This window comes from Schistosoma mansoni (genome assembly GCF_000237925.1).
Source record: "Schistosoma mansoni, WGS project CABG00000000 data, chromosome 2 unplaced supercontig 0193, strain Puerto Rico, whole genome shotgun sequence".
NCBI lineage: Eukaryota > Metazoa > Platyhelminthes > Trematoda > Strigeidida > Schistosomatidae > Schistosoma > Schistosoma mansoni.
Genome location: NW_017386002.1, coordinates 360,727 through 375,323, shown reverse-complemented (window position 1 = coordinate 375,323; position 14,597 = coordinate 360,727). Strand labels below are relative to the sequence as shown.

Sequence of the window (14,597 nt, the reverse complement as noted above, 5' to 3'; positions counted from 1 at the left end):
CAATCCATCAGTTGGATGTCCACTTCGATAGAATTAAAAGTTACCGATAATAGGCTGTCTTTAAATTGTGGCTGCAAACAAATCCAAAAGACGGACAAAACTAATCATTAATTCTGACCTAATTAGATTTATGATGAATTTTCTCAGTCATGCATCTTCTCTTGATATACCATACTGCCAATCCATCATGACAATCAGTCAACTTCTAGACACATTGGCTACCTTCCAAATGTTTTTGGCTTAACTCGCAGATCTAAACAAAACAGCAACAATATTTATGTAACATGATGTATTCGTTAGCTTCAGTTGCATTCTCTTAAGCCACATGCTAGTTCATAAACATTGCTTACTTACTTACGCCTGTTACCCCTCGTCGAGGAGCATAGGCCGCTCACCAGCATTCTCCATCCAACTCTGTCTTGAGCCTTGCTTTCCAGTTCTTTCCAGTTCCTATTCATCCTTTTCATATCGGCTTCTATTTCCCGGCGTAGTGTGTTCTTTGGCCTTCCTCTATTCCGCTTCCCTTCCGGATTCCAAGTTAGGGATTGAGTCGTGATGCACATTGGTGATTTCCTTAATGTATGTCCGATCCACTTCCAACGTCTTTCCCTAATTTCCTTTTCAGCTGGAAGTTTGTTTGTCCTCCCCCATAAAACGCTGTTGCTGATAGTATACGGCCAATGAATGTTCAGTATTTTGCGTAAATAATTGATTATAAATACTTGTATCTTCCTAATGATCGCCGTAGTAGTTCTCCACGTTTCAGCTCCATACAGTATAACTGACTGTCCTGACGTTCGTATTAAAGATTCTGACCTTGAAATTGGTTGAGAGTTGTTTTGAGTTCCATATGTTCTTCAATTGTAGAAATGCTGCCCTTGCTTTGCCAATCCTCGCCTTTACATCTGCATCCGATCCTCCTTGTTTATCAACGATGCTCCCCAGGTACTTGAATGTTTCCACCTCTTCCAGAGTTTCGCCATCAAGTGTGATTGTGTTGGTGTTCTCCGCGTTGCATTTGAGAATCTTGCTTTTTCCCTTGTCAATGTGGAGGTCTATCGATGCGGAGGCTGTCGCTACATTTGCGGTCTTCATCTGCATTTGTTCGTGTGTATGAGAGAGGAGGGCTAGGTCATCTGCGAAGTCCAAATCATCTAATTGATTCTGAGCTGTCCATTGTATTCCGTATTTCCCTCCAGATGTCGAATTCTTCATAATCCAGTCAATCACTAGAAGGAAGAGAAATGGGGAGAGTAGACAGCCTTGTCTGACTCCGGTCCTTACTGGAAATGCACCTGCCAGCTGTCCTCCATGCACCACTTTGCACTGTAATCCATCGTATGAGTTCTGGATAATGTTGACAATCTTTTCAGGAACTCCATAGTGTCGAAGAAGTTTCCATAATGTTCTCCTGTCCACGCTGTCAAACGCCTTCTCATAGTCAATGAAATTGACGTATAGTGATGAGTTCCACTCTACTGATTGTTCTACGATGATCCGTAGTGTTGCAATCTGGTCTGTGTACGACCGATCCTCTCGGAATCCAGCCTGTTGATCTCGAAGTTGGGCGTCTAATCAGTCTTTCATCCGATTCAGCAGCACTCTGTTGAAAACGTTTCCTGGTACTGATAACAAACTGATGCCTCTGTAATTCTCACATTTGCTCAGATCTTCTTTCTTTGGTATCTTGATGAGGTATCCTTCTTTCCAGTCCATTGACACTTGTTCCTCTTCCCAAATCTTCTTGAATAGAAGGTGAAGCATGTTTGCAGTAACTTCAATGTCTGACTTCAGTGCTTCTGCTGGTATATTGTCAGGTCCTGCCGCCTTCCCACTTTTGATTTTTCTGATGGCCATCTTGACTTCTTCGATCGTTGGTGGAGTGACATCTATAGGAAGGTCAGTGTGTGCTGCTTCGATGTTCGGTGGGTTCAATGAGGCTGGTCTATTCAGCAGTTCCTCGAAGTATTCTGCCCATCTTTTCCTCTGTTCTTGAATCTCAGTGATTGTTTTTCCTTCTTTGTCCTTGACTGGTCTCTCTGGTTTGCTATATCTCCCTGCCAATTTCTGCGTCGTATCATATAGTTGTTTCATATTCCCTTCTCTTGCAGCTTTTTCCGCCGTCGTTGCTAGTTCTCCCATGTATTTCTGTTTGTCGGCTTTAATGCTTTTCTTCACTTCCCTGTTTGCTTCTGCGTAGTCTGCTTGTGCTTTGACTTTCTCTGCTCGTGTTCGGCTGTTGTTAATTGCTAGTTTCTTGTTCTTCCTTTCTTGAATTTTGTCCAGGGTTCCCATAGAGATCCATTCCTTATGATGATGCTTCTTAGGACCAAGAACCTCCTGACACGTTGAAGTTAGGGCTTCTTTTATCCCTTTCCAGTTGTCCTCCAAAGTAGTTTCTTGTTCTTTCAGTAGATCCTGTAGAGCCTGGAACCTGTTGTTGAGAGTTATCTTGAATTCATGGAGCTTGTCAGTATCTTGAAGGAAGGCTGTATTGAACCTTTGTAGTGTTGTTTGTCCAGTTGTCCAGTGTTTCTTTAGCTTCATTCTCATCTTGGCCACAACCAGGTGGTGATCTGAAGCTATGTCAGCTCCTCTCCGGCTTCTCACATCTTCCATTGATCTTCGGAATTTTTTGTTGATACGGATGTGATCAATCTGGTTCTCTGTGGTGTGGTCCGGTGAGATCCATGTAGCTTTGTGTATGCGCTTGTGTGGGAATATTGTGCCGCCTATAGCCAATTTGTTGAATGCACATAGGTTTGCGAGTCTCTCCCCATTTTCATTTCTCTCTCCTAATCCATGTCGTCCAATTACATCTTCATGTCCTGTGTTGTCCACTCCAACTTTAGAATTTAGATCTCCCATCAGGATGGTGAGGTCCTTTTGTGAGCACTTCGCTTTGATTGATTGCAGCCTTTGCTAGAACTGATCTTTATCATCGTCGTTGCTATCATTGGTGGGTGCATAACATTGGATAACGTTCCTTGTGATCTCTTGCTTCTTTGTTCTGAATGATGCTTTGATTATCCTGGGTCCATGAGATTACCATCCCACAAGTGCATTTCGTGCTTCTTTGGACAGCATTAGAGCAACTCCCTGAGTGTGTGGAGCATTTTCCCCTTCGTGACCGGATTACAGCAGCATCTCTCCTGTACCTAGCCTTTGTTGTCCAGTTTGTGTCCAATAGGTTTCGCTGATTTCGAGTACTGCCAAGTTGTATCTTCTCATTTCCATTGCTATTTGGCTGGTTTTTCCTGTCTTCCACATTGTCCGGACGTTCCATGTACCTATAAAGAGTGCTGCTCTGGTTGTTAGAAGGTGCATCGGTCTCGTGACTTCCGAAGAATTTCGGCTTTCATCATGAGACGTCATAATTATTCCTTCAACTCCCAGGGCAAAGTTTAAATGGTTTGAATTATTTTTTCTGGTTAGCGTTTTTTAGCGAGTTAGCTTTTCTACGGAGTGGGGTCGCTAACCCCATGCCCAACACTCCTCCTTTACCCGGGCTTGGGACCGGCAGTAACTCCAGAAGAGCTACAGGTGGAGTTGTTCATAAACATAATTGTGTTTAACTAATTACATAAGGTTGAACTCGGGAAATAGAGGGAATCTATTTTTCTGTTACTACTCAAGATAAAAATGGGTAGAAGTTTGTGCTTATGATGTTATTCAGAGGACCGATGAAAGCCTCACGGCCAAACCATCCGGCCAAAGGAACTGGACCACTAAAATCATTCATCTTAGGCTCAAATCTCAAAAGACAAATTCTCAACCCATGATAAATTTGATGGACTGTGGTGAGTAACCTTAAAAGATTTATTTAGATCGACTTGACTTGCTGTTTTCACCAAGTGACAGATGCATTCGAAGTAAGTACAGTAGTCAGACAAGGCTGCTTACTCTTACCCTTTCCCTTTCTTCGAGTGGTCGACTGGATTATGATGACCTCAGCAAATGTGATGAAGCATAGAATACAGTGGACAGCTTGCACGCAAATAAACGATTCGGACTTCGCGAATTGCCTAGCTTATCCATTCCGTACAAATCAACAAATAAGGGTCAAGACAAACAGTGAAGCAGAAGTCTCTGAACCTGTAGGCCCCTACAAGGGAAAAAGCATGACCCTAAAATACAACACAAAGAAAACCAACGCGGTCACTCATGATGAAGAAGTTATAGGAGATGTGGAATCTTCCACCTACCTGGACATCATCATCAATGAACGTGGAGGATCCGATGAAGAACGTTAAGGCGTGGATTGGCAAACGAATGCCGTATTCCCACAACTGAAGAACACATGGAACTCAAAACAACTGTCAACTAATATCAAAGTGAGAATCTTCAATATTAATGTCAGGATTATTAGTTCTATTGTAAGGACCTGGAACTTGTGGATCTTAAGTGCCGCTTTGTCTGACTCCAGTTAGAGCGTACGAATGACCTCTGTTGAAATATACATCCTCGTTGCCCTCGTATACTATCATCGGCGTGAATTGCGTTGGTGGATAAAGAAATTAAATAAGTCAAATACGAGAGTGGATTTTTTATATATTCGTATTCAAAAATTCGTTCTCGAATTTGACTTGTTTAAGTCCGTTATTCACCAACGCCATTCATGCCGGTGGTTAGAAACGAGGATTGACGGCATGTACGTATCAATAGCAATCAGAAATCATCTAACCGGAGTCAGATACCATGGCCACTAAAGATCCACTGCAACCATTACCAAAACGTACAAGTATTTTTAAATAACTTTCTATGCAAGATACTCCACTTTCGTTGACCCTACTGCGGGAGAAAACAAATCAACTCACAGCTGAGGAGGAAATTAGGGAAAGACTCTGGAGTAACATGCAGAAGTCTAGTGAGGTGATGAATTCTAGTATTGAGACGTGACTTGTATTGTAGATTAATTTTTTTCGGAGGTGTTCTTCTATCCAAAGAAGTTGCACTGTTGACATACAAAGAAGCATGAATCGCGTTTATAAGATGGCAGTCTAATGAATTCAGGATTGTTAGACTATCATTCACCAGAAATAATGTAGGGATCACAGTGTATATCATTAATTGTTAGGCTCCCACCAATGACACCTGCGGGGACGATAAAGATTAATCTAATAAGAAGTCTGGAGTTCATGACAGAACAGTAAATGATCACCTAGATGAGAAAAACATCGCTTATGCTCATGTCATGTGAAGATGTGGAATAGGAAAGAAGGATGACAGAATAGTTATAGGCGGAACAACTTCCCCCCCCCACACACAAACTCATATACGAGCTATATGGGTTTCGCCAGACACTGCAAATAACCAGATTGACCCTTTTACGTCCATAAGGCGCTTAGAAGGTTCATGAGAAGCGAAAGAACAAAGAGAGAAGCTGACATGTGCATTCAACAAAAGGGTTATAGATTGAACTACATTTCATCACAAACGCATACACACATTTACATGAGCCCCACAGGATCACATTACAGAGAAACAGATTGGTCACATTTCCGTCAGTAAAAACTGAGGTCAGCGGAAGACGTGAGATTCAAGAGAGGAACTGATATAGCTTTAGATCACCACCTGACGGTCACCAAGATGAAACTGAAGCCAAGAATTGAGCAGATGTGGAAAATACATTACAAAGGTTCAATACAGCCTTCCATTAAGACACTGGTAAATTCAACCAATCTTTCAGTAGCAGTTTCCAAGACCCACAAGATCTACACGAGGAAGACTATATAACTACGGAGAACAACCGGAAAGATATCAAAAAAGCAGTAAATGTAACATGCTAGGCGGTACTGAACCATAAGGAGATCTCACAAGCGCAGAGTAAAACTGCCTTTACTAACGAGTGGTATAACTGCTTTTTTACAACCAGATCGACCCCACGAAGACCCTGAGAATAGCTCACATCGCCACAGATACCTCATGCCTGAACTATATGTAGATTAATCTCATCATTCACGCCAACACCTCTACTCAAAAAGTCCTTCAAGTACAATGGCTTCTTGACCACTTCCAACTGCCCGATGCCAGAAGTGACTGTGGACATGGGCTCCTGTCAGTCTTTTAAACATTACTTGCACTTAAAAGTGCAACAAGCGTGCCACGCGGACAGACCGATCGTCAAACAATTAAGTGAGGATGGTATAACTTGAGTGCTATCATACAGTAAGACAGTATCGTCTGCATACATATGGTCGAAAAGCCTTTCCCTAGATAACAGATCTTCACCACTATTGCCTACACCCACCAAAGCTATGTCCGTAATGCAATTGATGAAAAGGTTAAAAAGGAATGATGATATTGAACAACCTTATCTAACCTGACAGTTTGAATGGACCGATGTAGAGAGGTATATGTATGCCTTCATTCTGATAAGGTGTTTGTATACGGAAACCTTAGCTAGTAAAAATTCGTCCCTGGGCACCTTATAACATGACGCGAAACACTTGAAAAATTGCAAGAAATTACTCACCCGCTGATAAGAGCTAGGGCAAAGCTTTCCCTAGATAAGTTTGTATGGCTGAACATAAAAATGTGTGAAAATGGGCTGAAGGATGTACCCAATGCCAAAAGTCGAACGTCCGGAGATGATTCATACCACCTGAGTTGACGCTAGTTTCGACCACAATCATATGAAAATCCTTGAACCACTACTAGTTTTCACTGGGTATACGCATTTACCAATTCGTGTAAACTAATTGACGGTATGGTCCATGACAGTTTCACTGAAATATATGACAGCCTCAATATGCAAGACTATAGGTAAACACCGGATTGCGAAATTTGGTGTCCGAGCAACAACTTCAACTGACATTAGGGTTTACTTTGCAGGCGAACTGTTCGAACAACTTGGAAAAATCTTTGGTTTGAGGGGAGCTCTAAATTCACCCGATTGCTAAAAGAATAGTAGAAAGGTTCCACGACGACTGGAAGCTTGTGACGGCCACTGAGGAAGATTACAAGTGGAATGTCAAGTTTCCTTTGATATTATTAGGATACTTCCCAACCCCTAGACAAAATGCCTGTTGTCGTTCTGCTATTTTAGGTCATGAAACAGCGTCGCATTTTCCGGTGAGTTTTTTCACTATGCAACAAATATTCCAGTGAACACAAACAACCACGTGCAACAACTAAAACTTCAAGTGGAATACATTAGGTCCCTCGACCCACGAACCCAGAAAGCATGACCAATGGGGTTCATCGAATCAGACAAATACTTACCTGTATTCGTTAGAAATGATAGAGTGAGACATCCATTACAGAATTTTCACCAGGGTTCTTTGAAAATCATCTGGAAAGACAGTAAACAGTAACAGTATAAAGAGCAGGTGAATATAACTCCGATTTTGACGATAGATTGAACTCAGAATCTTTAGAGGGCAATGAAAATAAAACGCGGAGGAAATCCTCTAAATCCATGACAGAGAAAGCCTCAAATAGGCTATCTGCAACAAACAATGCTCGACACAAAAGGTCAACAACAACGACAACATAGGAAAGAAAAGTACGTTGACCAGATAGATATGTTGCAACGACCATATTTATATGGCCCAAATATTGGCATTATTCGTGTAACTTTCGTGCCAAATTTTCTCCTTTTATCATTATAATAACTTACATCGCTATTCTCTTTCGGTCCCACGGACTTTCATCATACTTACATTCTGATTTCATGCAGTTCATTGTGTTAAATATTGCCATGCTTCTGATATTCAGCTCATCATAACGTGATTCACTAGTTTTTATCCAGAGCATTGAAATCATTAGCATGCATGTCTATTCTCTTAAAAATTTTTTTTATTGTCTGACTCTGAGAATAGATGCTCAAAAAACATCCATGTTTTGATGGGCGTTTATATAGTTAGTCTATTATACTCTTCATTACCTGCATGGTGTGATTTGGATATTTGTGTCATTCTGACTGAACACGAGTTTGCCACAATCTTTGTCTACTTTCTGACTGGTTGCAAGCAATGGCAATAAATGACGTAACCCATGTATCTATTTGTATTACCAGACACTGCGCGAGATACAAGTCCATATTAGCCGTTTACCCAGAAAATGTCAATACATTATTTTTCGCCCGGGTCTTTGAGCCGACGACCATTACTGGTTTAGGATCACGTTTCTCCATCCCCATCAAAGTGGATTGTTCTTAATCGAAAAATCGGGTTTCAATAACAGATATTTGTTTTCCGTATTATTAGTGTCATAAACAACACACTCTGCAGGCAGTCAATGATGAGGACTTTCCCTGCAGGTATTGACTACACAATCCTAACTATTTACTCATAGAAGGAGTTTATAAAAGTAGGTAGTATTTCATCATGAGGGTAGACAAAACGACTGTGAATGTGATTAACCTTAGTACTGAGAATAAAAGTATGTAAAACTGATGATAAAAAATGATATTAAGTAGAAATGCCTTCGCAAACATAATTTTAGCATACTTTCGAACTACGACTACAGTAAATGATCATCCTAGAATACTGTTTTCATACACGTAGCTCTAGTTTAAAATTGTGGATGACTAAAGCTTTTGAAATGTAAGGTAGGTTCAGGTGTAAGCCTTTGGAACTACTTGGTTGAAGCTCTTAAATAACGTTAAAATATAAATCACATATTACATGTAAGGTGGGATCGTGGGTGCTCACTGCTGGGGAGTCTCACAATATGACAAAACGGCCGTCCAGTGATTCCAGATTTTCCATGGTAGTCTAGCTTCAATTGACTCATGATTTCAACCATAAAATTACTATAATCTCTACAAAATCCCCTTCTGAGAAAAATTTATTAACAGTTAGTAAATTTGAAATGACCGTGTATTATAATGGTTTATGGATTAAACGAAAGCTTAGAGATCGGAGGATTTCGAAATTCAATAGTCCCGGGGTCTACTAATCCTACAATATAAATACAAGTAACAAGCCTTCGTGTGATGGTCTCAAAAGTTACGTTTTTACTATGTTCATCCCATTACACGACAGTTGTATTTGTCAACATAATTGTCAACAAGAATTCATTTCTCGAATTACAAAACCTCTAATACATGTTGTGGAACAATCCTTTCCATTATTCACTATCTGTTTTCTCCGAATTAACACCCAAATCGTATAAGTGGCAGTGAAACTCTTAGGTTCAACACCCTGAGAATTGGTGAATCAACATTGCTAGCAAATCTGGAATTATGACAACAGAACTCCCAAACATTACTAATTTTCAGTAATCTTCTCACGACATGTCACATCATGATAAAAATCAATTTTATTTCAATATATCGCTATTCGAAAAATTTACTAAACACACTGGAATTTAGCTCGTTGAGTACAAACAAACCAAACACCCAAAATGATACAATCATTCAAAATAATATATCACGTTAGCAACAATACGCCATAATCTGTCAGACTGGGAATCCTTCGAGAGACTAGAGCAACAGCTATTTGGATGAAAAAGCCAGAACTTTGTGTTCAACAGAGGCATGCTAAAGCATTCCTTTTACCTTGGTCAACCTCTGGCCCACATGACTGGTAATCATTTTTATGATCTGGTGACGTAAGTTGAATGATGGTAATTTTCTTAGCTTAGCCTCATCTTGTTCACGCATCTTGTCATTATCATTGTTACTGTCGTTATTATTGTTATCATTACTATTACAACACATGTCGACACTTCAGAAATAATTTCGGAATCCACTCCTAAGACCATCATCAACAATCTACAGGTGGTTATGCACAAATGTCTGTGCAAGATACTTCAGAGCCGCTGGTCCAATATCATCAACAACAACCTACTGTGTGAAGGAACAAACGAAATCCCAGCTAAGAAATTAGGGTAAGACGCTGGAGGTGGATAGGATGCATATCGCAGGACTCACAAAACTACACGATGAGTCAGGGACTAACTCGGAATCCCAAAGAGAAGAAGAAAAAAGAAGTGTAATGGACACAATGAGTGTGGGACTGGAAGCAGGTGTCAAACGAAAGAATAGCACATGTCAAAAATTGGAAAGGAGAACTCATGACAGTCTGTTGACGATCACTGGTTCGCAGCTCATCATAAAAAAAAACAATATACTTAAGTAAGGTCACGGAATCTCATACAACACGATATGCTGTCTAAAAAATCAAGAATAAACAAAATACTATTATTATACAGGTTTTTCAACCAGTAATCAAACCTTGGAACCTACTTCCAGGAAAATTGGTAACTACAATTTCGATAGACGCATTGTAAAGACTGCTAGATCACCAAATAAGCTTTCTAGAAAAGAATTAGCACAAGCTGTTCACCTCCTGGCATTAAAACGAAGATCTGAAAATTGAATTCCAGTTACCCTAGAATTTAATATACCGAGTCGACAAGAATTTTGATCCGCAGCTTAAAGCAACGTTTCATCAGTAACGTCATAAAGCTACTAAACAATATTCGGTAATAATAATAGTCTAGTCTCACAAGCGTTTATTATTGGAAATGTTGATTGGATGTTGAACCACTTGTTTAAGTTCGCTTAGAGCGGTAAACACTCGATAGTGAGGTTCTTTGCTCTTACTGAGACTTCGTAGTTATCTGTCCATTCATCATCAGCAAACGGCGTTTTTGTTTGTTGCCCAAATATACCAATCAATACATATACTTTTCTCATCAACTTCAAATGTCAGGTCAGTCACAACGTGGTAAGGCGAAGTCTTTGAGGTAAGTTCATTTTCTCCGACAACAGAATGTTGTAGAGCTCGTAATCAGCGTATGTCAATGCCCCCTATTAATCCTTTGCGTGTGTCGCATGCGCAGGTACGGCGATATTTTCCAGGTTATTAGCTTTTTTAGAATGCTTCAAATGACAACTTGGGTATATACGCGAACCCTAGACTAACGTATATTCTTGGACGCCACGTTATCGTAAGCATAACTTATCACATTCATGTGTAGGGAAATGTGGGGGAAATCACTACTATTGAAGGCGATCATGTTCGCGGTGTGATAAAGGCTGTCTCTCCTTCCGTAAGTGCTAATTTTAATATATTGGCAGGCTGATCTCGGTATAACATACGCTCAAGTTGCACAAAAGAGTGACAAAGGTAACCGTAAAAACGTGGCTGACAGAACCATTCTCTGGACAGAAATTAAAATGGTTCAGATATCCAACGTTAAGAGATTAGACTGCCTAGTCGGTGAGTACAAAACGTAATTATAAACTCTTTCAGATGATATAAAAACGGATGGTGAGATCGCTAAAGACTGTTCTACTAATAACGTAGTGGAAGACAAGGAGCTGGTACCATTTTTTGCATCGTCTGATGTTGTTAAAGACTGTTTACTTGATCAGGGAAGCTTCTCTGCAATGGAAATGTTTGAGACGAATGAAAAAATGTTTTCTGTCGTTTCCACCTACAATGACGATCTTCGAGAGTATACGTAAGTTGGGCTTAAGCTTCATTTTATTTTCCAGGACACCTGTTGACCGGTCTGCTCCAAATTTCTCTGAAACCGAGGCGCGATGTGCAAAACTGGCGCAAGACATCACAGAAAACTCTTCATGTATTAGTCTTATAGACAATGAAGATATTGGTATGGAAAATGAGGAGGAAAAGTATAGTGCTGTTAGACGCAATGGGACAGTCCAAAATTCAGTGCGAAACACAAAAAGCAATTCTCGACCAAGTCTGGCTCAGGCAGAAACTCCAGTCAGTTGCCTTGGCAATCAGCTGTCCCAGGTATGTATTCAGTCAAGTAAGCCCAATCACACCGAAGCTGTTCGTGTCAGCATATCTGTTGGGGATGCACTAAAGTCAGACGTTGGTCCACAAGTTAATGGAGTATCTAGAATCAGCACTCAAGTCGATAAAGATAAAGTCAAACTGTGCCACGATCAACCTACTAAAGTGTCTACCCCTGCTTGCGTGTGCACGTCAGCACCTGTTGTAAAAACTAATGCTATGGATGTACCTGTGTCGTCTGTTAGTAAGCCAAGCAGTACTGAAGAGCGTGTCAAAAAATCAACACTTGATCCCAACGCTCCTGAGTTCCAGCCTATGGGTTTGTCTTACACTTCACATTCTGTTGCTTCTATGCCTCCTAATATTCAACCCAGTTTACCTACTCTAAACATGACTATCCCACATTACGTATCGACTGTAAACGTTATCTCTCAAGCTTCTCAATTGCCCGCACAAGCCACGTTTATTGCTGCAGGTCAGCATATGTATGCACCTTACTCCTATGGTCACCAGACACATATTCAGCAACTCCTACCTACTCCAGTTTGTTCCAGTGGACCTGGCACAACTGCTCAGCACGTCCGAGGCAGTGCCTTGCCCCCGTCTGTCAATCAGCAAAGCTATGTCACTCATGGTAGTAATATGATGCATCAGTTAGGACAGAACGTTACATTGGGGCAGACTATTACAGCTCCTCAGGTGATTACAGGTCATAACTCTACTGGTCGCCTTCCAGTTTGTCCTTCGTCTTCCGTCAACTTCACACGCCAACGTTCAAATGATTCTCCTTCTTCGGTAACCCACGGCACATCCTATGCCGTCCAACAGTCAACTATGTCTATTCCCACCTTCCAGTCGCAAACAGTATACCAGTTACCAAACGGCACGTTCCCTTTCTTAGTTTCTAGTCATCCTCCTGTGGGACTGCAGTTCCTTCCTGGCCCACCTACTGCTGTTAGTTCTGGTTTGATGTTGGGTGGTGTTCACGTATCACAACCAAATCAGCAAATATGTCCGACTCATACCATCATGCAGATGCAACCTGCACATCTACAAATCCCTGTTGGACAACCAGATCAAATCACCCAAACAACTACACCTCAACAAACCTCCCAATCTCAGCAAATATTCTCTCAACACTTTCAAGATCAATCCCACTCCATCCAAATCCCTTCATATGCAAATCTCCAAGCTCCATATCACCACAATCTAATGTTTGCTCCTCAACAGAATTCTCCTGGGTTTTACCCAGGGGCATCTGCGATGATAGCGACACCAGGAGTTAATCACATTGCTTCTGGTTTATCACCCATTGTTGGCCAACCGAATCCTCATCCACTAGGTGCCAGCGTGGCAAATCAATCCGACTCCTCAACCACCTCTCAGCAATTACAGCAGACTCATATTATGTCTCAACCGAATTGCCAGCCACAACAATTGTTACAACATTACCCAGCAATCCCTCAGCCTCATCTGCTACAAGCACAGCAACTGTCCGCAGCTCAACATATAGGCGGTCACCATCTTCCTAGCAACCACACATACCATGCGCTGATGGCAGCAATGGCGGCTGGTGGTGGGGTGGGAGCTACTCAAGCTCATTAGTTGCTGTCGTTAAGTGACAAGTAATATATTCGAAGACCAATCCCAGCTCTTTGTAAACTACCCGATGCCTTTCATTTTGACACTAAAATCTTAAAGTGTCTCTTGTAGTACTTCGTCAAATTGATCTCCAAAACCAGGCAGGTGTATACTCGAATCATCGTGCTTTCTCCTGTCTCTACTGATTAACTGAAGAGTGTTGACAATGAATCCTAAACTATTGTAGATGATTCTGCTCAAATTGTAAAGATCGCTTGTATGCAACGCTTAGTTAAATATATTGTCGTTAAGCAAGCAGTCTTTATTTTATTACTAGGTTCGTAGTGTATTTTATTTTACCTGTAACTGTAAACTGCATTTAAACCCTAGCTTTAATCCAGAAACCGTTTAGGCGCGTCACTTTGATCTGTTAGTGATATAAACCTTGCGACTACTAGAGGTTAGTAGCGTCTCTCAGTATACAGCAGCATCAACACCAACCGATGGCCATGACTTTTGGTTTTAGTATTCAGTTGGTAAGCTATGGACTCAATCGTGTCCGTCATATACCGGCACCAGCAGGTTGTACATGTGCCAACGCGTTCTCCAACATAATTTATGCCGCACAGGCTTACAGTAATACTGTGCACGGAAATAGCGGCAGTATGCGATATGGCTCCGTCCTACCGCGAGGTCTTATTTCAGTCACACGTACTTCGACACATCTGGACAGACTAAATCTTGTGAATGAGATTTGTGAGGCGCATATTTATCTGGTGCTTCCTTGTACCAATATTTATGCGTTTAAATAAATAAATCTTGTGTGTGACCAGGCTCGGTGGTAAGGCTTCCGGAAAATTCGGACAGGCAAGTTGAGGGGTCACTAGAAAGCTTCATGCGGCAGCTGTGTGGTGGTCGTCTCGATTTGGCGACTCTGATATTGCAGTCGTAGGGGCGAGTAAATTGTCTCGCTTCACCTCGTTATCTTGCGTGTTGTTTTTTTGCGCATATTTCCCGCGAGTTCATTCCATGCTTGTACTTAGATTTGCATGTTCAGTATCAATGGTTGCTGTTGGTCTTAACGACCTGGGAGCGTGACCGCAGTGTCCAAGGGACAACTGCTTGAGGCCGGTCACGCACGGCCTTTTTGTGGGGGATTTTTGACATGTTAGCTCCGTTCTTCAAAGGACCTTACCGCCGGAGACGGAAATCCGTGTGATAAGGCGAGGTGTGCATTTTTAGGGTCGACCTTTTCTAACCCCACCACTTCTTGTGGGAAGGCAGCATCGCTGTCAT

At 41.4% G+C, this 14,597-nt stretch overlaps 1 protein-coding gene across 1 annotated transcript in view; it reads left to right on the top strand.

Moving 5' to 3' along the window:
• Positions 1-13,583, top strand: part of Smp_122830 (hypothetical protein) — a gene marked incomplete at its 5' end in the record, with an annotated part of 39,298 nt that extends 25,715 nt beyond the window's left edge. The window contains 4 exons of the mRNA XM_018791520.1: positions 10,933-11,004; positions 11,033-11,174; positions 11,208-11,418; positions 11,453-13,583. Of these exons, the coding sequence (XP_018645328.1) occupies positions 10,933-11,004; positions 11,033-11,174; positions 11,208-11,418; positions 11,453-13,325 (2,298 nt within the window). The 3' untranslated portion in view covers positions 13,326-13,583. The remainder of the gene's footprint in view (positions 1-10,932; positions 11,005-11,032; positions 11,175-11,207; positions 11,419-11,452) is intronic.
• Positions 13,584-14,597: the final 1,014 nt, after the last annotated feature.